At 40.0% G+C, this 26,646-nt stretch overlaps 1 protein-coding gene across 1 annotated transcript in view; it reads right to left on the bottom strand.

The window, feature by feature from the left end:
• CFAP91 (cilia and flagella associated protein 91) overlaps positions 1-16,212 on the bottom strand; it is a 98,121-nt gene extending 81,909 nt beyond the window's left edge. The window contains exons 1-5 of the mRNA XM_065942109.1: positions 16,038-16,212; positions 7,766-7,842; positions 7,108-7,265; positions 4,097-4,180; positions 2,902-2,958 (exon numbers count right to left, since the gene is read on the bottom strand). Coding sequence (XP_065798181.1) covers positions 2,902-2,958; positions 4,097-4,180; positions 7,108-7,265; positions 7,766-7,842; positions 16,038-16,161 — 500 coding nt within the window. The 5' untranslated portion in view covers positions 16,162-16,212. The remainder of the gene's footprint in view (positions 1-2,901; positions 2,959-4,096; positions 4,181-7,107; positions 7,266-7,765; positions 7,843-16,037) is intronic.
• Positions 16,213-26,646: the final 10,434 nt, after the last annotated feature.

Genomic DNA, 26,646 nt, shown 5'->3' with positions numbered 1-26,646 from the left:
AGTGAAAAGCAAAGGAGAAAGGCAAAGATATACCCAACTGAATGCAAAGTTCCAGAGAATAGTAAGGAGGAAAAAAAAGCCTTCTTAAATGAACAATGAAAAGAAACAGAGGCAAACAACAGAAAGACTAGAGATCTCTTCAAGATGGAGATACCAAGGGACCATTTCATGCAAAGATGGGCTCAATAAAAGACAGAAACACCAAGGAGCTAACAGAAGCAGAAGACAATAAGAAGAGGTGGCAAGAATACACAGAAGAACTGTACAAAAAAGGTCTTAATGATCTGGATAACCACAATGGTGTGGTCACTCACCTAGAGCCAGACATCATGGAGTGTGAAGTCAAGCAGACCTTAGGAAGCTTGACAAATAGCTACAACTATTTGTCACACTACAAATAAAGCTAGTGGAAGTGATGGAATTCTAGCTGAGTTATTTCAAATCCTAAAAGATGATGCTTTAATAGCACTTTAACAGAGCTTCACTCAATATGCTGGTAAATTTGGAAAACGCAGCAGGGGCCACAGGACTGGAAAAGGTCAATTTCCATTCCAATCCCAAAAAGAAGAGCAACGCCAAAGAATGTTCAAATTATCGTACAGTTGCACTCATTTCACATGCTAGCAAGATTATGCTCAAAATCCTTCAAGCTAGGCTTTATCAGTATGTGAACCAAGAACTTACAGATTGAGAGCAGAAGTGGGTGACAGAGGATGAGATGGTTGGATGGCATCACTGACTCAATGGACATGAGTTTGAGCAAACTCAAGGAGATAGTGAAGGGACAGTGAAGCCTGGAGTGCTGTAGCCCACGGGGTTACAAAGAGTTGGACACAACTTAGCAAAGGAACAACAAGAAACACAATATAGTATTTCACAATTTTTAGATGTTATATTCCATTTATAGCTATAAAATACTGGCTATAGCTCCTGTGTTGTATGATATATCTGTGTAGCTTATTTTATATAATATATATTATAGATTGTATCTCTTAATCCCCTATTCCTATATTGTCCTTCCCTTTTTCCTTTCCCCACTGCTAACCATCAGTTTGTACCCTAAATCTGTGAGTCTATTTCTTTTTTGTTACATCCCCTAGTTTGTTCTATCTTTTAGACTCCACAAATTAAGTAATCTCATACAGCATTTGTCTTTTGCTAACTTCACTTAGCATATTTTCTAAATCATCCATGTTGTTCCAAGTGGAAAAATTTCATTCTTTTTTATGGCTAATCCATTGCATATATAAACCATATTTTATCTATTCATTTGTTGATGAACACATGAGTTGCCTCCATATTTTGGCAATGGTGAATAATGCCGCTATGAACATTGGGGTGCATGTATCTTTTCAAAATAGTGGGTTTTTTTTTTCAGACATATACCCAGGAATGGAATTGTTGGATTATATGTTTGTTCTATTTTTAGGTTTTTGAGGACCCTCCATACTATTTTCCACAGTGACTGCACCAATTTACATTCCCACCAACAGCAGATGAAGATTCCCTTTTCTCCACATCCTTGCCAACATTTGTTATTCATGTTCTTTTTGAAGACAGTCATTCTGACAGGTATGAAATAATATCTCCTTATGGTTTTGATGGATTAGCCATGTTGAACATCTTTTCATGTGCCTACTGGCCATCTGCATGTCCTCTTTGGCGAAATGTCTATTCAGGTCTTCTGCACATTTTGTAATCAGGTTGTTTGGGATTTTTTTACGTTGAATTGTATGAGCTGTTTATATATTTTGGATATTAACCCTTTATGGGTCATATCATTTGCCAATATTTTCTCCCATTCAGTGGGCTATCTTTTCACACTGTCAATGGTTTCCCTTGCTGTGCAAAACCTTTTAAGTTTAATTATGTTCTATTTATTTTTGCTTTTATTTCCTTTGCTTTAAGAGACTGATCCCCCAAAATATTGCTACAATAAGCAAAGCATCTTTCCTACATCCATATAAGAGCCAAAGGAATCCACACATTGTCTTAAAAAATTTGAGGATAAACTGGAATCATAACTGGCACTTATATTGAGGATTACAGACCTTGGATAACATATATCCTATTTATAAGATGCTGTATCATTAAGAGTAACCATACCTTTTAAATGCATGTTTGAAAGTCCAGACCTATTTAACTCTCTATTCAGAAATCTGAGGCCATAAAAAAGGTTTATATTTTCATTCATTTCATGAATACCTTGGATTTTCTTCTCTTATAGAAACATTAAGTTATATTGACATGGAAAAGAGTATAGCAAAAATTAGTTTTTTAATGGGACACTTTACCAAACAAAAAGACCTAAAACAAAAGACCAGGGAGCTGCACAATAATCCCAGGTTCAGCTCTTGTCCTTTACTTTCTTTCCACCTTGGTCCACATTCCTCTGTGGGACAGACACCATGTTGTATGTATCTTTGTATAGCATACTGCCTTGTGTCAATTAGATGATTAAATTATAAATTCTACTATTAAAAAAATATTTTCACTGATTGGTTTTCTTGATGAAACGTTGACGAACTGTTGTCAAATAAGTACGTTTCAGAGAAGCAAAAGAGAACATTTAGAGCTCTTTCAACTTTCATTTTTACCATAACTCATAATAAGAAATACACTATATACCATAACCATTATATACCTATGAACATATACATTTACCTATTTAAAACAAAAATTATAAGCAAAAACACAACTACCCTCGACACGTCTGATGCTCTTGGCTATTTTCTATTTTGTTTTTTAAAATGCTGCTAATGACCACTAGAAAATGTTCTAATGGTTTATGATCCATTCTTTAAAAATAATGATTCAGAGAACTATCTTCTAGAAACAAATATGGAAGCAAATAATAAATAAAATAAACTGGAAAAAAGTTTTAAAATAACAGTTACTTACCTGGTTGATGCATAAACAACACTGAATGGCGTCTGCTGATAAAATGGAAGGAAAGGCCTGGGGAGGAAAGGAAATCACAAACGTGGGACTTTTGCATTGTGTGCTTGCTGAGTTTTCTACTACTGCCAATATTTGTCCCTTAAAATCAGTGAGTTTGAATACTTTGTATATCAGCAATTCTCAAACTTTGGCACACACAAAATCACTGGGGAGTGGGAAGATTCATGTTTAAAATTCAAAACCACAGGTCTAGCCCAGCAGACTCAGTGAATACAAGGTAGAGCCAATTAATCTGCATTTGTAATAAACATTCCCATGTGTTTGCTGCAGATGGAAAACAAGCCACACCTGAGAAACAGTGCCCTATACTTAGGCTTCAGCTGGTCATTAGTTCCCAGCAACTTCTCAAGTTCCCTGAGATATTCTGAAATTTCCAATGATTTACTTTAAATATCCGCCCCCACCCTGAAAGTCTAGGAACTGAGTATACTATGTAAAGAATTTAACATTTCTCTGAAAAACCCAGCATCATAAAACATCCATAAGGAGGTTGTTCATAAATAATGTGCATTACAAATTTACTTTCTCAAATGAACTTATGTAGGTATGACATCAAGTCTATTTTGCTAACTCAGATAGGACCTAGAAGGAAATCCTCATCTTATTTTTATCTAATCTGAGTGTATGATTATTACACGTGTATATTCATCACGAATGAAACAAGGTGAATCTTTTGACCATGTTGGTTTTGGTAACATTCACACAAAGACAGCAAATGTCACCTATCTGCCCTCTTTTAACACTTTTCCCTGCACTATAGCTGTCATGGTGTCTTTGCTCTGTCTCACTTTATTTGATGACTTCGTTTTGTTCTCAAAGATACATTCTTATTTGCAATTACTATCTCTAAGCTCAAGCAGACTTAGTTGGAATCCCAGCTCTATACTTGATAATTTATAATAAAGTAACCTTGAACAATTTACTTCTCCTCTTTTGGTCTCAGCTTCCTAACTGTAAAATGGGGATGATATATCCTATCCTATATTTCTGTTCTGAAAATTGATGTTATATATGTAAAGCACTTATAAAGTGATACCTGGCGTACTGCATGACTTAAATATGAGAGCTGCTATCATTATTACAAAGAGGTCTCTAATAACATTAGGGCTCATATTCATCAGTAATTATTTCCTACCTTTCAAAATATTTATAGCGATTCTTTCCAGTAACATCAGGATCTTCATAAACTTCTTTAGGCATCTGAAAAGAAGCATCAATTCTAAAACAAAGCAGGAAAACATTATTCAAGTCAAACATATTATTTCCAAATATAATTTTTATTTCATATTCATTCTCAGTTGCTAAATTGTGTCTGACTCTTTGTGATCCCATGGACTATAGCCCACCAGGCTCCTCTGTCCATGGAGTTTTGCAGGGCAAGAATACTGGAGAGATTGCCACTTTCTAACCAGGGAATTTTCCCACCCCAGGGATCGAACCCATGTCTCTTGCATCTCCTGCATTGGCAGACAGATTCTTTACCACTAGCACCACCAGGGAAGCCCCTATCTCATATTTCTATATCTATAAAGTAGGAGATACACAGATACACCTAAGACTGAGAGGAAAGTCTTCTATAACATGTCTTACTGTCCTACGTCTCAGACTACAACAATTACTTTTCCTGAGCCAGGAAACCAGAAACCAACAAGAGGAACTGAAAGCTAATAAATGAGTAAATTATTGAAACTTCACATACAAAAATGCTCATTTTTAGTTAACAGTGCATGAGAATTACAAAATTTAAAAAAACAAATTTTTACGTCTAGGCTGTAAGGTAGCATTTTAAAAGAAATTTACTATGTATGAGCTTGTAAACATGCTTTAAACGAATAAAGGATTTGACAGACCTGTTGCTGAAGGTGCTTTGGTTGCAGGTCTTCAAAAAGTATACTTGGATACTAGCAGAAAAGTACACTTGCAATTTCTAAGATAGATCAGAGAAACTACAAATGCAGTCACCTCTACCTTTGGTGGTAAGCTATCATGTAATATATACTATAAATTTTGGAGAACACCTATTAGGTTGGTGCAAAAGTAACTATAGTTTTGCACTGTTGAACTTAGCCATTTGATACTGGAATGTGGTTATGTTATACATCATTTTAATGCTCATTTCTTGTTTTATATTTCATTTTGCTAATGACTTATCACTTGCTGTTTATGTTTATCTTAGACTGCAGAAATTATGTTAAACAAAAAGTAAATTCAAGCAATTTTCTTATTCAAGTTCAAAATGGGTCATAAAGCAGGGCAGGAAACTAGCAACATCAACAATGCATTTGGCCCAGAACTTGTTAACAAACATATAGTGCAGTGGTGATTAAAGAAGTTTTGCAAAGGATACAAGAGCCTTGAAGATGAGGAGCATAGTGGCAGGTCATCTGAAGTTGACAATGATCAATTGAGAGCCAGCATCGAGACTGATCCTCATACAACTACATAAGTAGCTGCTGAAGAACTCAATGTCAACCTTTCTACAGCCATTTGGCATTTGAAGCAAATTGGAAATGTGAAAAAGCTTGATAACAGTGCTTCATGCACTGACTGCAAATCAAAAAAAACAATTGTTTTGAAATGTCATCTCTTATTCTACACAACACTGAACCACTTCTCGATCGGATTATGACATGTGACAAAAAGTGGATTTATAAAACAACTGGCAACAACTAGCTCAGTGGTTGAATAGAGAAGAAGCTCCAAAAACACTTCCCCAAACCAAATGAGCACCAAAAAAAGGTCATAGTCATTGTTTTGGTGGTCTGCTGTCTGTCTGATCTACCACATTTTTCTGAATCCCAGCAAAACCATTACATCTGAGAAGTATGTTCAGCAAATCAATGAAATGCACCAAGAATTGCAATACCTGCAGCCACTATTGGTCAACAGAATGGACCCAGTTCTTCTCTACAATGCCTGACTCTAAGTTGCACAACCAGTGCTCCAAAAGTTGAACAAATTGGGCTACAAAGTTTTGCCTCATTTGCCAATTTACCTGATCTCTCACCAACCAACTACCACTTCTTCAAGCATTTCAACAACTTTCTACCAGGAAAACGCTTCCACAGCTCTTGAATTCCAAGTGTTCATCAAATCCTGAAACTTGTATTTTTATGCTACAGGAACAAACCAACTCATTTCTCATTGGCAAAGATGTGTTGACTGTAATGGTTCCTATTTTGATTAATAAAGATGTGTTTGAGCCTCATTATAATGATTTAAAATTCACAGTGTATACACCGAGGAAACCAGATCTGAAAGAGACACGTGTACCCCAATGTTCATCGCAGCACTGTTTATAATAGCCAGGACATGGAAGCAACCTAGATGCCCATCAGCAGACGAATGGATAAGAAAACTGTGGTACATATACACAATGGAATATTACTCAGCCATTAAAAAGAATACATTTGAATCAGTTCTAATGAGATGGATAAAACTGGAGCCCATTATACAGAGTGAAGTAAGCCAGAAAGATAAACACCAATACAGTATACTAACGCATATATATGGAATTTAGAAAGATGGTAATGATAACCCTATATGCAAAACAGAAAAAGAGACACAGATGTATAGAACAGATTTTTGGACTCTATGGGAGAAGGCGAGGGTGGGATGATCTGAGAGAACAGCATCGAAACATGTATATTATCAAGTGTGAAATAGATCGCCAGTCCAGGTTGTATGCATGAGACAAGTGCTCGGGGCTGGTGCACTGGGATGACTGAGAGGGATGGGATGGGGAGGGAGGTGGGAGGGGGGTTCAGGATGGGGAACACATGTAAATCCATGGCTGATTCATGTCAATGTATGGCAAAAACCAGTACAATATTGTAAAGTAATCAGCCTACAACTAATAAAAATAATTGGGAAAAAATAATAAATAAATAAATAAAATTCACAGTCTGAAATCACAATTGCTTTTGTACCAACCTAATACTAACCAATAAACCTATAACTGTTGCTCCCGAATCCAGATTGTTTTGGTCAAAGGGGTTAAGAAAGAGAATTTGAGCTCAACTGGTCTAGGTATAACATCACAACTGTACATTTCAAAATAATACAGAATGAATAAACAAAACTTTTTAAGAAGAAAAATGCATTCATCAAACACACGAATAGCAGCTGGAGCTACCTGACACTTACGCGGCAAGTTGCTGGAGGGTTTCTCTGTGCCTTTCCTCATGTCGCTTCCAGTCCCGACTGATGAATGATGGAACAGGATCTGCCTTGCTCCAATAAACAGAATATCTTGGATAATGGAACATGCTGCTGAACATGGTTCTAAACCTGGGAACCCTTCTCTAATGTTAAGACAGGAGGGCAAAGGGAAAAAGGACAAAATTATACCAGATTTTCTAAAGTACTTTACTACCGCAAACTTTTGAAAGGTACAAAACCGTCTATATGGCATAGGCTATTGGTATACGTATAGACTGTCTCTAGAAGGATACTGAAGAAACTGATGACAAGGAGTGATTATGTGAAGAGGGCTAAGGGTAGCATTTATTTTATACCATATATGCTTTTGCACTACTGCAATTTTTTCAACACAGGCATCTATTACTTTTCTCATTGAAATAATTTAGGTTATCATAAGTCCTTTATTCACTATTAGTTAGTTAATCCTCATATTGGGCCACAAGTATTAAAACATCTTGTCCCCTGGTAACCATGGCAAAGAAATTTCTGCAGAATATAAAATCCAGTGGAGATTTGGTGATTAGAAAATTTGATCAACACAGTTAGCCAAACTAGATGGTTCAGGTACATTAGGCTGCCTTAGCAGATGAATAAGACCTACCAGTTTGCTTCGAATCATGGTGGCCTGAATATTCGCCTGGTTGTGGTCTTTCTCACTTGATACAATAAACAATGGGTCTGTGAAATAAACAGTAAAGCAGTATAAGGAAGACCACAAATCTAGCACATATCTACTCCCAAGTAGAAAAAAACAGTAAAGAAATGTAATTTCTTAATTGGAAAACAAATTAGAAAATTCAGATATCATCTAACTGCAGCAGCTCATACTCTATTACTCACCAATAATGAGAGTCTGTGAGATGCATGTTTTCTCTGTATACTCCAACGTCAGAGAACAGAATCGGAATGCAAAAAGGCGGCTGAACATGTTTTCAAGCACCATAACCTCAACAGGTTCTCTTCTCTCTTATGAACAAACCACCTTCTGTGTCTGGATAGCTCTGGAAATACTCTAAGAGGAAGGACCATGTATACATAGACACTACACCCATTTCCAAGGGAAAGAAACAATAACTTTGGGTACTACCTCCCATCTTCAGTTCACAGGGAAGATACAAACTTAACAGTGTAACACCCAGAGCTGGTAGACAGGATAAGAAAATATCATTCTCCAGTAAGAGATAAATAAGATCAGCTATTTTTAGAATTCACCCCTTAAAATGGAACTAAGTTATTTCCTCCAAGTTCAAATAAGATTGCCCTGTTGCTGTTAAGTATGTGTTTGTTAGGTATACCTTTAAAGTGACAATGAATATTCATGATTGATTTTACTATCTCTTAAAAATCAAACAATTTGACATTAAATTCACAAGCAATCTTCAGATATAGACTTGATTTCTCGAGTAGATATGCCTAGACAAATAAATACCTTGAACTAGTCTGTACATCTTGGTAACGTATATTTCTCTGCAGAAGTTATTAAATTGTTATTGTGATTTAGAATTAAGTCTCTTGAATTCAGGTGATTTGTCAATTGCCAGAACTTAATGACTTCCTCAATTAGTTACCCAGTTTCAGATGAACAGCACCATCACAACCATTGAGGACTTCCCTGGTGGTCCAGTGGTTAAAAATCCACCTTCCAACACAGGGGACATGGGTTCAATCCCTGGCCTGGGAACTAAGATCCCACATGCTGTGGGACAACTGAGCCCATGAACCACAACTAGAGAAGCCCATGAGCTGCAATTACTGAGGCTGCATACTGCACATATTGAGCCCACATGTTCTAGAGCCTGTGCTTCGCAACAAGAGAAATCCGTGCACCACAGGGAAGACCCAGCTAGCCAAAACAAACAAAACAATCACAACCACTGATCCAATGATATCTTTTAAATCACTTAAAACAAAAGACAAGAGAATACAGAAATTTCACTTTGTCTTATACTATTTCCAACGTATTAGTGGTGTTGAAGCTATATTCTTCTGTCTAAATAGGTGCATTCATTCTCGCTTCAAATTCAGTAGCCTATAATTTGAGGGCATAAAATTTGGCCTCTTCATTCCTAATCAGCCCAATTTCCATCACTTCTCAACTTGACATCACTGGATCAATGACTGCAATTGTGCTGGTCATCTGAAATTAATTTAACCCATATTTCCCCTAAGTCTGGATAATAAACCATTCTCCTCTTATTAATATTTCCATAAGGAATGTGAAAATGATATCTATAGAAACATTTTTGAATCTACAGACAACAATGACACAATACCATATGATTTTATGACTATACATTCTACAACACAGTCTACAGTTCAGTTCAGTTGCTCAGTCGTGTCCGACTCTTTGTGACCCCATGAACTTTAGCCTGCCAGGCTCCTCTGCCCATGGAATTTTCCAGGCAATAATACTGGAGTGGATGGCTGATTCATGTCAATGTATGGCAGAAACCACTACAATACTGTAAAGTAATTAGCCTCCAATTAAAATAAATTAATATTGAAAAAAAAAAGAACACTGGAGCGGTTGCCATGCTCTCTTCTGGGGAATCTTCCCAGCCCAGGAATCAAACTCGCATCTCCTGTGGCACCTGCATTGCAAATGTATTCTTTACCAATGAGCCACGAAGGGAAGCCCCAAGCAATAGTAATCATCAGGTTATCACTACTTATTCCTAGACAGTATTGAGTGCTTCGTGTGTAGTATTCCTTTTAATTCTCAAAAAGTTAATGAGGTAAGCACGAGGTCTCCATTTTATAGAAAAGGAAACCAAGGCTTCAAGAAGTCAGCAACCAAGGGGATCAAGATGGTGGAATAAGAGGACAGAGAGCTCACCTCCCCCCCAAAACACATCAAAGATACATCTACATGTAGAACAATTCTCCGTGAAAACTAGCTGGAAACTGGCAGCAGGACTTCTATACAAACAACCAAAACTGCAATAAATAGCTCCATGTAACAGGGTGCTACGTGTGCTGAGTCACTTCAGTCATGTCCAACTCTTTGCGACCCTATGAGGCTCCTCTGTCCATGGGATTCTCCAGGCATGGAGTGGGTTGCCATGCCCTCCTCCTTGGATCTTCCTGACCAGGGATCAAACCCACATCTCTTTAAGTCTCCTGCATTGGCAGATGGATTCTTTACCAGTAGAAACATTTGGGAAGCAAGGTAGGATGAGAAAGGAAAAAAAAAAGGCATCAGGTTGGGACCTGCATCCCTGGGAGGGATCTGAAAGGAAGAGAAGGTCCACATGGGTGGACCTTCACTCTAGGGAGCAAGTGGGTCAAGCCACAATTTTGCCATCCCACTCCTGGGATCCTGCACAGACAAGAAAATTCCCCTCGCCTGCTAGGAAATTCACTGAGACAGACAGAGTGAAGAAGGCTGGACTCTGCTCATAAGGAGTGTATGTGTACCGGCTCACTGACAGTCAGGGCCAAGAGAGCCACTGGAAGTGGTGGCTGCCACTTGACCGCACTTCCCAACCCAAACAGGCAAATGCCCTGGCCCCTCAGTCTACACCACAGCCTAGTGTGAGATCTGGGCAGAGACTTGGTCTAGCCATGCAGAGACAGGTCGGAGGGCCTGAGGTGTGATCTGGGGGAGCTGCAGACCCCATTATAAATGGGCACACAGTGGGTGGTGGGTCTAGCTGGGCAGATATTGCCAGCATGCATACCTGGTGGCACCATAAGAGGGTGCAGATACTAATACGCAGCAGTTTATTTCCCAGCAAGGGCACGCTGGTTCCACCCACACCACACCACAGCTCAGCACTACGTCTGGGGCAGAAAGAGAAGACTGGGAGAAGACCACCACAGAGGCAGCCCAGATCTCAGGGGACAAAGCAGCTCCTGCAGCCACAACCACCTGACCCCCAGTCACTGCACAACATAGCCCTGCCCTAGATCTGGGATGAATACAACAGAGAAAGGGACATGAATCTGGGCTGCTTCTGAGCACGGATGTCTACACAGGTGAGACACAGGTATTCTGTGACCTCACAGACCTTACTTGTTTCAGGATTCACCTCCCTTGGGGCAGGGTGCACACTCAAGGGCTACAGAGCGTGATCAAACCCAACCCTTAAGCCTTCTACTCAAACAACTGGGGAGTGCACCCCACTCCCAACAGGATGATGACAGCCATGGAGCTAAGAAGAAGCCCTGCCTCACATCCAGCACAGGCTGCAAACGCTACAAGTCAACCACACTTCCCACCCAGGGGATAACAGCCAGCCCAGCCTGAGGAAAGACATGGCACGCATCCATACCAAAACCAGTGCGTCCACCAAAGGACTGGAGACACAGTGTCTATGCAGGGACAACCCTACATAAAAACATCCCTTCAAGACCACAGTAGAGAGCGGTTTCTCCTAAATTCAGGGAGACAGGAAAAGGTAAGTAAAATTAAAAAGCATAGAAACTATTTCAAATCAAAAGAACAAGAGAAATGCCCTGAAAGAACAAATAATGAAACAGTCCTCACCAGTCTTTTAGACCTTGAGTTCAAAGAAAAGATAATAAAAATGCTAAAGGAATTAAGAAACCTATCAATAGAAATGCAGATCACTGTAACAAGGAACTATTAACAGAAACTATAAAGGTGAACCAATCAAAATTAGACAATTCCATTGCTGAGATAAAAACCAATCTAGAAGCAATGAACAGCTGACTAAAGGACACAGAAGAATGATAAGCAATCTGGAAGACAGAATAGGAAATTACTCAATCAGAACAGCGGAAAGACAAATGAAAAAAGTAAAGGCAACATACAAACTCTATGGGATAATACAAAATGTGCCAACCTACACATAATAGAGGTTCCAGAAGAAGAGAGAGAGAAGGGGATCAAAAAATGTATTTGAGGGACTTCCCTGGTGGTCCAGTGGTTAATACTTTGCCTTTCAATGCAGGGATGTGGGTTCAACCCCTGGTCAGGGCACTAAGATCCCACAAGCTGCACAACACAGCCAAAAACAATATAAAACAAAACAAGCCCAGCAAACAAAAGTCCAGGACCAGATGGCTTCACAAGTCAATTTCATGAAACATTCAGAGGAAAGTTAACACCTATCCTTCTGAAACCTATTCCCAAAAATTGCAGAAGAAAGAACAGTTCCAAACTCATTCCACAAGGCCACCATCAACCTGATGCCAAAACCAAACAAAAAATGAAACTGTCACTCAGTCATGTCCAACTCAGCTCCCCTGTCCATGGAATTCTCCAGGCAAGAATACTGGAATGGGCAGCCATTCCCTTTTCCAGGGATCTTCCCAACCCAGGGATTGAACGCAGTTTCCCCACACTGCAGAAAGATTCTTTACTGTCTGAGCCACCAGGAAAGATCACAAACAAAGAAAATTACAGGCCAATATCACTAATGAACATAGATATAAAAATTCTCAACAAGATACCAGCAAATTGACTCCAACAATACATTAAAAGGATCACACACCATAATAAAGTAGGATTTAATGCAGAGATACAAGGAGTTGTCAATATCTGCAAATCAGTCAATGTGATACACCACATTAACAAATTGAAGATAAAAACCATATGAACATCTCAATAGATTCAGAAAAAAACTTTTTATAAAATTCAATATCCATTTGTGATTTTAAAAAAACCCTTCAGAAAGTGGGCATAGAGGGAACCCACCTAACCGTAACAAAGGCCATATATAACAAAATCATAGCTAACATCATACTCAATGTAAAAGCTGAAATATTTCCTCTAAGATCAGGAACAAGACAAGGATGCTCACTCTCACCACTCTTATTCAACATAGTTTTGGATGTCCTATTCATGGCAATCTGAAAAGAAAAAGAAAAGGAATCCAGGGACTTCTCTGGTGGTCCAGTGGCTGAGACTCTGTGCTCCCAATGCAAGGGGCCTGGGTTCAATCCCTGGTCAGGGAACTAGATCCCACATGTTACAACTAAGAGCTTGCATGCTACCATTCAAAAGATATCATATTCTGCAACTAAGACCCAGTGCAGCCAAATAAATAAAAATAAAAATAAGTATTTTTTCAAAAGGAATCAGATTTAAAAAAAATAAAATTGTCACTGTTTGTATATGACATGATGCTACACATAGAAAACCCTAAAGAAACTACCAGAAAACTACTAGAGCTCATCAGTAAATGTGATAAAGCTACAAGATACAAAAGTAATATATAGAAATCTATTGCATTTCTGTACACTAACAAGGAAATATCAGAAACAATTAAGGAAACAATTTCATTTACCATTGCATTAAAAAGAATACCTAGGAATAAACCTACCTAAGAAGGCAAAAGAACTCTACTCTGAAAACTATAGGACACTAATGAAAGAAACTGAAGATGACACAAACAAATGGAAAGATATACGTGTTCCTGAAATGGAAGAATTCATATTGTTGAAATGACCATACTACCCAATGGAAACTACAGATTCAATGCAATCCCTATTACATTACCAATGGCATTTTCACAGAATTAGAACAAAATAATTTTTAATTTGGATGAAAACACAAAAGACCCTGAATAGCCAAAATAATCTTGAGAGAGAAGAATAGAGCTGGAGAAATCACACTGTCTGGCTTCAGACAATATTACAAAGCTACTATAATCAAAACTGTCTGACACTGACACAGAAATGGACATATAGATCAACCGAACAGAACAGACAGTCCAGCAGTAAACCCATACACTTATGGCCAATTAACCTAAGAAAAGTAGGTGAGAATACACAATGGAGAAAAGTCAGCCTCTTCAGTAAATGGTTCTGAGAAAAATTGGACAGCTACATGGAAAAGAATGAAATTAGAACATTCTCCAATACCATATACAAAAATAAACACAAATTGATTAAAGACCTAAATGTAAGACTGGATAAAACTTCTAGAGGAAAATATGGGCAGAAGACTGACATACATTGCAGCAAGATGTTTTTGGAACAGAAATAAACAGTATCTAATTAAGCCTAAAAGCTTTAGCACAACAAAGGAAAACATAAACAAAACAATGACCTACAAAGTGGGAAAAAATATTTCTAAATGATGCTACAACAAATGATTAGTTTCCAAAATATACCAACAGTTCATAGAGCTTAATATCAAACAAACAACCCAATTTAAAAATGGCCAGAAGACCTAAATATTTATCCAAGAAGACATACAGATGGCCCATGAAAAGATGTTTAATATCACTAATTATTAGAGAAATGCAAATCAAAACTACAGTGAGGTATCATCTCACATCATAATGGCCATTATTAACAAGCCTACAAATAATAAATGCTGGAGAGAGTGTGAATAAAAAGAAACTCTCCTACACTGTTAGTGGGAATAAAAATTGGTGCAACCACTGTTTATTCTATAGAGAGAGAAAAGAAAGGAGGAAAGAGCTCATGACAAATGATAAACCCAAGAAGTATTTAAGATATTTTGGGGACTTCCGTGGTAGCTCAGTGGTAAAGAATCTGCCGGGCAATGCAAGGGACATGAGTTCAATTCCTGGTCCAGGAAGATCCCACACGGTGTGGGACAATAATCCCGTGCACCACAACTACGGAGCCCCCAGGCCACAACGACTGAAGGCCCTGTCCCCAGAGCCCAGGCTTTGCAACGAGACACCGCTGCAATGAGAAGCCCTCACACTGCAACTAGAGGAGCCCCACTCACTGCAACTGGAGAAGGCCCTCGCGCAGCAATGAAGACCCAGCACAACCAATACATATTTTTTAAAATGATATTTTTGGAAGCTAGGAAAAATATATCGTATTTAAAAGACTTTATAATTAGCAGGGCAACAGCGTAGTTATTAATCCATCAACAAATGTAGATTCAGGGAAGTGACAAAGTATTGTAGGCACTTCAAGTGAGGCACTTGAGAGATACAAAGTATTCACATAACATTCAAAGGTAAAACAGTATATAAATGAGGTAAGATGTAGAAAAGAATGGTGTTAACTGTGAAGCATACACAAATATAAGCAATCATTACATATTCCCAACACCAGGGGATGGCTACCCTAAAGACTCCCATCCAAAAGAAACCCTGGGATTCTCAGAGGAGATACCACAAGGTTAAAAGCAGGGTAAAGAGGGGGAAAATGGAGGAAAAAATCATTCTTTACTGATTTTATTTATTGTAGTAGTAAATAAATGATTCATAACAAATTATCTAGCACCCAACATATGTACCAGCACTGGAAAAGGTGCTGAGAATGCTACAAAAATGGACAGAACAAGAACTTAAATAACTCAGGGATTTATGGTCCCATAGAAGAGACAGAACATAAATGAACAATCAGGCATTAAATAAACTGCGGCTTTACTGGCCCAAAGGACCTAGTGAACCTAGTTTACAAGCAATATTTTGACGGATAAGAATAGCTCAAATAAAAAAAGAAACCTAAAACCAAAGATGAGACAACCTGGCCCTTCCTTACCTACCCAGAATGACAAGTTTGGAGTTGCCCAGCGAATGCGAGCAGGAAGGTCATTCTGTTTGGGCATTTTATGCAGTTTGAATGAAGGAGTGTTGAGTGAATCTCCAAGTCACGCCAGGAACGGCATTCAGGACAATTGCTTAGGGCTGTGCAAACTGTCAGGGTAAAGAAGAATCAGGTGTCCCTGCTCACTGCTCTGAGATGCAGCGCGCACCTGAGGCTTCCGAGACCGCCTCTTCCCCGCAGCCCGCCTAAGAGCCACCGCCTGCAGGGCTTGGAGCTGCCCCTACCCAACAAAAGACAACCCGGGCTAGAGATCCCTCCTGAGGCTTGTCTTTCGTCCGCCGCCTTCCCGGCCAGGTCCCACAGTCTCGACGCCCACCTGGCCCAGGTGTCGACAACTCAGCAGAGAAGTCTGGAGCGGCCCTTACCGTATAAGAAATCATAAGTTCGACCGGCAGAGACGTTGCCCCAGGCCCGCGACTTCCCTCCGAACCGGGTTTGAGACACCTGAGGCTTGGCCTGGGGTTCTTCGATAGTCACTACGTGACTCATGGTGCCGGCTCTTCCCTGCCGCCAGCCAGGTCCAACTAGGGAAACCTAGCTTCTCCGTGCACCGTTGCTATGGTAACCCCCGCAAGGACCAGAGAGCAAGCGCCAGGCGAGGATAGGTCGCTAGTCTAGGAGAGAGAGGCGGGACTAGCGTGAGAGAGGCGGAGTCAAGTGACGACAGGAAGGGGCGGGGCGAGGAGCAGAAGCGGAAGGACGGGGAAGTGCGCAGAGGGGCGGAGCGTGAGGCGGGGGAAGAGGAGGGAAGAAAGGAGAAAGGGAGGGGCTGGCCTAGGGAGGGGAGGGCAAGGGGAGAAGGGCGGGGCGGGGGTAGAGAAGGACGAGGGGCTCGGGGGAGAGAAAGGCGAGGAAGGGGAGAGAAGGGCGGGGTGGAGAGGGACTGCGTCACTTCCCACTTGGGCTCCGGTGATAAAGTCACGAGCATTTAGCGGTCCACCCACGGTCAACGCCAGGGGGCGCTGACTGGGGGAAAGGTTGCTGCTGAAATCCTTGCAGCCATTTGCCAGTCACAATCTGTAGCCTCTTTCGGAAATCCCTGGAAATCTTAGAGCCTTATAGAATAGTTGGGGACTTCATTTCGGACATCCCCTTTCCGCGCGGCTTGTTCGAACTGAAGAATCTAGCTCCATGAACGTCAGCCTTTGGCACATTATGAGCTCTGGTCCTGGATATCAACATTTGTGGTGGATTGGGTAATTAGTAAATGTTCGTGCGCATTCTGCTATCCCTTTCTGTGTCTGTTAGCCGCTCAGTCGTGTTCAACTCTTTGCAATCCCATGACCTGTGGCCCTCCAGGCTCATCTCTCCATGGGATTTTCCAGGCAGGAATACTGGAGTGGGTTGCCATTCCCTTCTCCAGGGGATCTTCTCCACCCAGAAATGGAACCTCGGTCTCCTGCATTGCAGGCAGATTCTGCATTTCAAATTGATAGGGATTTTTTCACTTTAGTTATCAAATTTCAGAGAAATTGGTGCTGCCCTAGCAACCACCAGTGTTAACCAAAAAGATTTTGTTTGCTTAGTATCACTGAATTAGTGCATTTTACATATCAGATTCTTTTAGTCTGTTATGATCATTATACTTTGTGATGTTTGAATTATCCCATTTGGCTAGTGACACACATTAGAGTTAGCTTCTTGTCTTTTTCATGTAATACATAGGCACTTCAGCAAGCCTCCTGCCTTCTATTTTTTTTTCACACATATTCTTGGTTTTATTTTACTCTACCTCTGAACTTCTTGGGTTTTTTGCCAATCAGCCATGTATTTTGCCAGTTCCAAGTCTTTGCTCAAACTGATTGCTTTGCCTAAAATGCCTTTTGCTATTTATACCCCTCAACTAATTTAGGTATCCTTCAAGACTTAGTGCTAATTTTGCCACCTTTATGTAGTCTCCCAAGTTCCGCAAGTAGAACCAGACTTCTTTATTCCAGTGCTATTATGTAGCACCAGTGGCATTGACCACTTTGTATTAGTAATTGTTTGTAACTTTGCTCCTGGCAACTGTAAGTTCATTGAGGGCACAGGCCTTCACATGGTCATTTTGTATCTCTGAAGTACCTAGTTCAGTTCAGTCCTCAGCCATATCTGACTCTTTGTGACCCCATGAACCGCAGCACACCAGGCCTCCCTGTCCATCACCAACTCCCGGAGTCCACCCAAACCCATGTCCGTTGAGTTGGTGATGCCATCCAGCCATCTCATCCTCTGTCATCCACTTCTCCTCTTGCCCTCAATATTTCCCAGCATCAAGGTCTTTTCAAATGAGTCAACTCTTCGAATCAGGTGACCAAAGTATTGGAGCTTCAGCTTCAGCCTCAGTCCTTCCAATGAACACCCAGGACTGAGCTCCTTTAGGATGGACTGGTTGGATCTTCTTGCAGTCCAAGGGACTCCCAAGAGTCTTCTCCAACACCACAGTTCAAAAGCATCAATTCTTCTACACACAGCTTTCTTCACAGTCCAACTATCACATCCATACATGACCACTGGAAAAAGCATAGCCTTGACTAGACAGGCCTTTGTTGACAAAGTAATGTCTCTGCTTTTCAATATGCTGTCTAGGTTGGTCGTAACTTTCTTTCCAAGGAGTAAGCGTCTTTTAATTTCATGGTTGCAGTCACCATCTGCAGTGATTTTGGAGCCCAGAAAAATAAAGTCAGCCACTGTTTCCACTGTTTCCCATCTATTTGCTATGAAGTGATGGGACCAGATGCCATGATCTTAGTTTTCTGAATGTTGAGATTTAAGCCAACTTTCCCACTCTCCTCTTTCCCTTTCATCAAGAGGCTCTTTAGTTCCTCTTCACTTTCTGCCATAAGAGTGGTGTCATCTGCATATCTGAGGTTATTGATATTTCTCCCAGCAATCTTGATTCCAGTTTGTGCTTCTTCCAGCCCAGTGTTTCTAATGATGTACTCTGCATATAAGTTAAATAAGCAGGGTGATAATATACAGCCTTGATATATTCCTTTTCCTATTTGGAACCAGTCTGTTGTTCCATGTCCAGTTCCAACTATTGCTTCCTGACCTGCATACAGAAGCAGGTCAGGTGGTCTGGTATGCCCATCTCTTTCAGAATTTTCCACAGTTTATTTTGATCCACACAGTCAAAGGCTTTGGCATAGTCAATGAAGCAGAAATAGATGTTTTTCTGGAACTCTCTTGCTTTTTCGATGATCCAGCAGATGTTGGCAATTTGATCTCTGGTTCCTCTGCCTTTTCTAAAACCAGCTTGAACATTTGGAGGTTCACGGTATTGCTGAAGCCTGGCTTGGAGAATTTTAAGCATTACTTTACTAGCATGTGAGATGAGTGCAATTGTGTGGTGGTTTGAGTGTTCTTTGGCACCTAGTACGTGAAAGCTTAGTCAAATATTTCCTAAATGAATAAATCTATCCATTTATTATATAAATTTACTGGATTGTAAAGAAGGCTGAACACTGAAGAATTGATTCTTTTGAATTGTGGTGCTGGAAAAGATTCTTTTGAGCGTCCCTTGAACTGCAAGATCAAACCAGGCTATCCTAAGGGAAATCAACCCTGCATACTCATTGGAAGGACTGATTCTGAAGCTGAAGCTCCAATATGTTGGCCACCTAATGCTGGGAAAGAATGAAGGCAAAAGGAGAACAGGGCAGCAGAGGATGAGATGATTGGATGGCATCATCAATTCAATGGACATGAACTTGGACGAACTCCAAGAGATGGTGAGGGACAGGGAGGTCTGGCATGTTGCAGTCCGTGGGATCACAAAGAATTGGACATGTCTTAGTGACTGAATAACAACACTGTCTACTATCAAATAGATATTGAAGATCTAGGATATTGGTACAACTCACTGTATGATGGGAAAAAAACAGATTAAAAAAACATGTAAAATACGGTCTTATAATGACATGATGATATTTTTCTATCTCTGGGGACAGCTACACTTCCCACTTTCTGTTCCTTTTCCCCAAAATACTCCTCACCACTATCTTATCCCTATTGAGTCCTCATCATCTGTGGTCTCAGCTAGAATGATGTCCCCTCCTCAGAAAGACTGTTCATCTCTCAGATAAATTATCTGAAGTAGCCAACAGCCAGCCCCCTTGATAAACATATTGGAAGACACTAACCAATAGAATATGTCAAATATAATGGTTTATATATTATATTAATATATTATATTAAACATGATTGTTCTACATACACCATAATGGTCATTTTGCTGTAGTCGCTCAACCTCTCCCTTGCTGGCTTTGGGGAAGCAGGTGGCCCTATTTGAAAACCCCAAATAGTAAGGAACCACAGGTAGCTTCTCAGAAATGAGGGTGGCCTCTGACCACAGCAAGGAAGAAATCAAATTCTTCAGTCCTACAACTGCAAGAAACTGAATTCTGCCAACAACCTGAATGAGATTAAAAGCATGTTTTTCTCCAGTAGAATCTCAGATGAGACCACAGTCTCAGGCAAAATTCTCATTGCATTTTGTGAGACCCCAATCAGAGGAGCCACTTAAACCATTCCCAGGTGCCTAAGTGCAGAAACTGTGAGATAGCACAAACCAACACAATTGTGGAAAGCAATTATCCTTCAATTAAAAAATAAATTAAAAAAAAATCTTTTAAAGAATTCAATTACCTTAAAAACAATACATGTGTGTTACAACTAAGTTTGTGGTAACAATGTCGCACAGCAAAAAATGACTAATGTGCAATCTTTATGAAATTAGGTTGGAGGGGGTGCTCCTTAATAACACAGCTTCATTAAAATCAAAATTATACCATGCACATACACCATGCACATTTGGGAGACAGTTCTCCATGAGTCTCTTGCTTCTACTTGTCTTGCAAGGGGGTAGCTGTCTGCCTTTTCCTTTGTGTAGGAAGTAACCTTGGACAATAGAGGTAGTGTCTGTCTCTGGAGCGAGGGGCAGGTTTGCTCGCTGCCTTAGAAATCAGAGGTCCTGTCTCCCTTTGAGCAAATGGCAATCTTTCTCACTGCCCATTATCAAAGATTTGAATTTCCTAAGCTTCATTTCCTGTGCTGTAACACCTGTGATGTCACCTGGCCTTCTGTGGGAATCGGGGCTCAGGGAAGGGTTGCAAAAATGCTGATACTGCCATTTCTGCTATAAGTAATAAATGATCTTTCATCTCTGACTCAACAGTTTGCCGGTTTCTACCAGCATTCATGAAATTGTGGCAGACACAGTATATCTCAGACCCTTCAGAGTTCCTAAAAAGCTACTGAGAATTTATGTACAGCACATATTTATTGTGGCAATTGGAAAGCATATTTTTTTTCCTCGGGAGGCAGAAATGTAAATACTATACAAAGTTTACCCTGAACCTATTATTAATAGTGAAACTTGAGAATTCAAGCCTTGTAATTCCTGTCTCTCAGCATATGGTGTCACTCCTTCTCTACCAACCTCAACTACCCACCCTTACTCAATAGTCTCCACACCTGGGGTTAGTTAGGCTTGAAAGATGGCTAATACCTTTATCATGGGAGAGATTTTAGAAAGTATTCCCTTAGTTGTTGCTTGTTATTTCACCAGGCTGGTCATCCCATCCACAGATGCCTGCTTAGTAGCATCTGTAGCTCATATTCCCATAGCACCGTACAGTAATATATCCACTGTACTGTAAAAAAATCCATTACAGTAACTACTACAACTCTTGCTGCCTACTAATCTAGCAATTACAGCAACAGCAAAGAGTGCCAGAGGCTTAAAAGTAAAGTACTGCTGGTTAAAATTGTAATTGGGAAGTGAGAACTTGATACAAAATTCTATCCACGGAATTTTCCAGGTGAGAACACTGGAGTAGATTGCCATCCATTTTTTTCACCAGGGGATCTTCCCGACCCAGGGACTGAACCTGGGTCTCCTGCACTGTAGGCAGATTCTTTACCGCCTGAGCCACCGGGGAAGCCCCACAGATAGACCCTGCAAGCGTCCCCCATCTTTACAGAGATGGTTGGTTGAATCCAATCTTTCATTATTGTCTCCACGTGCTTCCTACTGAATTTAATCTCCAATTACAGGTTTCTCAAACTGCTGTGCTTTTCTTGGGGGAACTGAATTACTGAGATTTTTCCTGGGGTAGAATGGGAAACATTGAATTACAATATTTTATAATCCTACTTTTCTTTAACTAAGGTCACCATAAATCTAAAGGCATTTAAGCTGGATAAGAAAAGTAAAGCATGATGTCAAAGTAAAAATCAACAGTTGGGAAAAAATAAATTAAAAAAATTAAAAAAAATCAACAGTTGATCTGAAATCTTACTTATTCATAAATTAAAAAGCAGAAAAAAACAACCCACATGTGTAGGTTAGCTGTACCTTTCTGAAACAAGAGGAGAGTTGAGTTGCTGAATATAAATGGCTATATATTTCACTTTGAAAAAGAATATTCTTGGTATCCAAGGGCAGGAGAACATTCATCAGAAAGAAGTGCTTGTTGAAAGAGTTTAAGACCCACAGTGCTTAGGGAGGAAAACAAGGTCTTGTTTATGTCTTGAATGCAACAGCTTAGAGGAAGTGTGGGTGGGACAAGGCCTGCCAATACTAACTTACCCTGAGAAAGTCAGTGTGGTCACTGCAAGAACCTTGTCTTCATTGAAGCACCAAAGGACAATGAGCAAGAAAAATCCTTCCTTGGTCACAGAAAGGCTGCTTCAGCTTTTCAATCTATAATCTGCGTCTACAGCTTATGACAGTTCTCTTAATTTCCTAAACCCTTGGCTATTTCTCATTTCTTCTTTGTCCATTTCCTAGACACAAAAGTTTAGTAGCACAATTAAATATATAATAATAATGATTAATTTTAAAATGATATTCATCTTTCACTTAGACCGACTTAGATGTAGATAACCCATTCAACTGTTTTTGAACCCAAGTTCACGTGCTGGATACATAACAAGGCCAAACAAACCGAAACACTGGAGTTTGGAGCAGAGAAAGGTTTATTTTGAGAGCCAAACAAAGAGAATGAGCTGCTCCTGTGGAAAAGACCTAAACTCCCCCAAGAGTTTCAGGCAAATTTGTGGGGATAGCCACAGGGTGTGTGACTTTGTTCTGATTGGTTGGTGGTGAGGTAGTGCTCCAGAAATCTTAATCATCAGCCTTCCGGTTCCGACCAGCCTGTGCCATGTGCTTGTGCTCAGCCTAAAGTTACCATCCTTCACCTGGGTGGGGACCTTAGTTCTTGTAGTAGAGCTCAGATCTGTGTCAGGTTGTTATGTATATCCCTTTAGGAGAAACTAGGAGTCCTATTGTTCTAATCACTAACTGTTTGACTCTGTACCCCAGGAACTCAAGGTCTAAGAGGCTGAAGCCTTTTTCCTATAAACAAGAAATGGGGTACCTAGACAGACTTTTGTACCCAGGAGGGCCCTAAAGGGTCCCACTCGGTTTCACAACTACTGTTAAGATTAAATGATAGTTGACAAACTCAACAGTTCTATATGTAAGGAAGGTATGTAGTTCTATATGTAAGAAGGTAATGTAGCTGAAGATTTATGTCATCATTTCAACTGATAATTCATTCTAAGTAAGCATATTCTAAAAAATCTGGGTTCTCTATTAAGAATTATCAGTGCCAATATGAGTTATTGGACAGTACTAGAAGAAAAAATCAGTTCACACAAGATTTTCTTTCTTTTGTTTTTGTTTCTCTGCTTGTTTAAGGGAGATCTTACTTAAAAACGACTTCTAGATTCTTGGCAGGGAAAAATAGGGGGGAATAATTTGTCTGAGTAAAAAGCATTTATGCTGTGTCTCATGTACTAACTACTATTGGGAGGCCAAAAATGCATATGACAGGATGATCACACACCTAGGAAGCCACAGTATCTGATCATGACAAAATGACTGTTTTCACTTAAAAGCAAGGAAGTGGCGTAACCGCTAAAAACTTTACACACCACCAAAAGTGTAGTGAAAGAGGATATTAAAATGATTACATTCCATTTTTACCCAATAAAGCAGTGCTTCCTAAACTTCATAGAATAAGATGCAGTCAGCATAGTTGTCCTTGGACCTCAAGTACAAATGATTGACTTAATTGTCCTCCTCTGTGCATGACGCATTATCATTATTGGTCCCTGCATGGGCACTTTATTTGCATTTATCTCTATTCTGTGCCCCAACTTGCCTCTGCTTATAAGCAACCATTCTGCTTAAATAAGCAAATTGTTTCACACATTGTGTTCAAACATGTATTTTTTATTTTGTACACCCTCTTTAAATTTATGCAAATAGTATTGGGCTGTGTATCTATTCTCTTTCTGACTTTTTCCCACTACCCATGCATTTAAAAAATGTATCCATTTTACTATGTGTGTATGTTGTTAGTTTCTTCTAGCTTGGGCCCTGAACTCCACATATACCTATCTACCTCCCCAGTATGAATGCCCAGATTGCCTTCAATTCCTTGCTACATAAATATGCTGTGACAATGATCACCATAATATGTTCCATTATGGACTTGGAATATAGATCCAGGAATAGAATAGCTGTGTCATAGGTATGCACCCATTACTGCCTAACTGCCTTCCAAAAAGGCAGGACCAGTCTCCATTTGCAAGGATTCCTGCATACTCACCAGTACTTGGCATTATCCAGTTGTTTAATTTCAGTCTAATGGGTGTAAAGTGATACCTCATTGTTATTTTCCATTTTTATGATTAGTACTCTTGGAACATCTGGAAGTTCGTGGTTCACGTATTGCTGAAGGCTAGCTGGGAGAATTTTGAGCATTACTTTACTAGCGTGTGAGATGAGTGCAATTGTGCAGTAGTTTGCGCATTCTTTGGGATTGCCTTTCTTTGGGATTGGAATGAAAACTGGCCTTTTCCAGTCCTGTGGCCACTGCTGAGTTTTCCAAACTTTTTGGCATATTGAGTGCAGCACTTTCACAGCATCATCTTTTAGGATTTGAAATAGCTCAACTGGAATTCCATCACATCCACTAGCTTTGTTCGTCGTGATGCTTTCTAAGGCCCACTTGACTTCACATTCCAGGATGTCTGACTCTAGGTGAGTGATCACACCATCGTGATTATCTGGGTCGTGAAGATCTTTTTTGTACAGTTCTTCTGTGTATTCTTGCCACCTCTTCTTAATATCTTCTGCTTCTGTTAGGTCCATACCATTTCTGTCCTTTATTGAACCCACCTTTGCATGAAATGTTCCCTTGGTATCTCTAATTTTCTTGATGAGATCTCTAATCTTTCTCATTCTGTTGTTTTCCTCTATTTCTTTGCATTGATCACTGAGGACGGCTTTCTTAACTCTCCTTGCTATTCTTTGGAACTCTGCATTCAAATGGGAATATCTTTCCTTTTCTCCTTTGCTTTTCGCTTCTCTTCTTTTCACAGCTATTTGTAAGGCCTCCTCAGACAACCATTTTGCCTTTTTGCATTTCTTTTCTATGGGGATGGTCATGATGCCTGTCTCCTGTACAATGTCATGAAACTCTGTCCATAGTTCATCAGGCACTCTGACTATCAGATCTAGTCCCTTAAATCTATTTCTCACTTCAACTGTATAGTCATAAGAGATTTGATTTAGGCCATACCTGAATGTCTAGTGGTTTTCCCTACTTTCTTCAATTTAAGTCTGAATTTGGCAATAAGGAGTTCATGATCTGAGCCACAGTCAGCCCTGCTTCATTTCATACTCCAAGGCCAAATTTGCCTGTTACTCCAGGTGTTTCTTGACTTCATACTTTTGCATTCCAGTCCCCTATAATGAAAAGGACATCTTTTTTGGGTGTTGGATCACAATAAACTGTGGAAAATTCTGAAAGAGATGGGCATACCAGACCACCTGACCTGCCTTTAGAGAAAACTATATGCAGGTCAGGAAGCAAAGTTAGAACTGGACATGGAACAACAAACTGGTTCCAAATAGGAAAAGGAGTATGTCAAGGCTGTATATTGTCACCCTGCTTATTTAACTTCTATGCAGAGTATATCATGAGAAACGCTGGGCTGGAAGAAGCACAAGCTGGAATCAAGATTGACAGGAGAAATATCAATAACCTCTGATATGCAGATGACACCACCCTTATGGCAGAAAGTGAAGAGGAACTAAAAATCCTTTTGATGAAAGTGAAAGAGCAGAGTGAGAAAGTTGGCTTAAAGCTCAACATTCAGAAAACTAAGATCATGGCATCTGGTCCCATTGCTTCATGGCAAATAGCTGGGGAAACAGTGGAAAGAGTGTCAGACTTTATTTTTCTGGGCTCCAAAATCACTGCAGATGGTGTTTGCAGCCATGAAATTAAAGATGCTTACTCCTTGGAAGAAAAGTTAGGACCAACCTAGAGAGCATATAAAAAGCAGAGACATTACTTTACCAACAAAGGTCTATCTAGTCAAGGCTATGGTTTTTCCAGTGGTCATGTATGGATATGAGAGTTGTACTGTGAAGAAAGCTGAGCTCCAAAGAATTGATGCTTTTGAACTGTGGTGTTGGAGAAGACTCTTGAGAGTCCCTTGGACTGCAAGGAGATCCAACCAGTCCATCCTAAAGGAGCTCAGTCCTGGGTGTTCATTGGAAGGACTGATGTTGAAGCTGAAACTCCAATACTTTTGGCCACCTCATGCGAAGAGTTGACTCATTGGAAAAGACCCTGATGCTGAGAGGGATTAGGGGCAGGAGGAGAAGGGGACGACAGAGGATGAAATGGCTGGATGGCATCACCAACTCGATGGACACGAGTTTGAGTAAACTCTGGAAGTTGGTGATGGACAGGGAGGCCTGGCGTGCTGCGATTCATGGGGTCTCAAAGAGTTAGACACGACTGAGCGACTGAACTGACTGAGTGACTGACTCTTGGAAGAGCTCGTGAGTGTTGACCTTGGTTTTTTGCTGTTATATATTCTACATATTCTCCTGTGTTAAATAAGCAGAAAAACAAAAAAGCTGTTTGACTAGTTGTGCTTCTATACATTCTCTGTTCATATTGA

Source organism: Muntiacus reevesi, chromosome 8 (assembly GCF_963930625.1).
Source record: "Muntiacus reevesi chromosome 8, mMunRee1.1, whole genome shotgun sequence".
Taxonomy (NCBI): Eukaryota; Metazoa; Chordata; class Mammalia; order Artiodactyla; family Cervidae; genus Muntiacus; species Muntiacus reevesi.
Note: the sequence above shows the minus strand (reverse complement) of the source record. Positions and strands in the feature narration are given on the sequence as shown.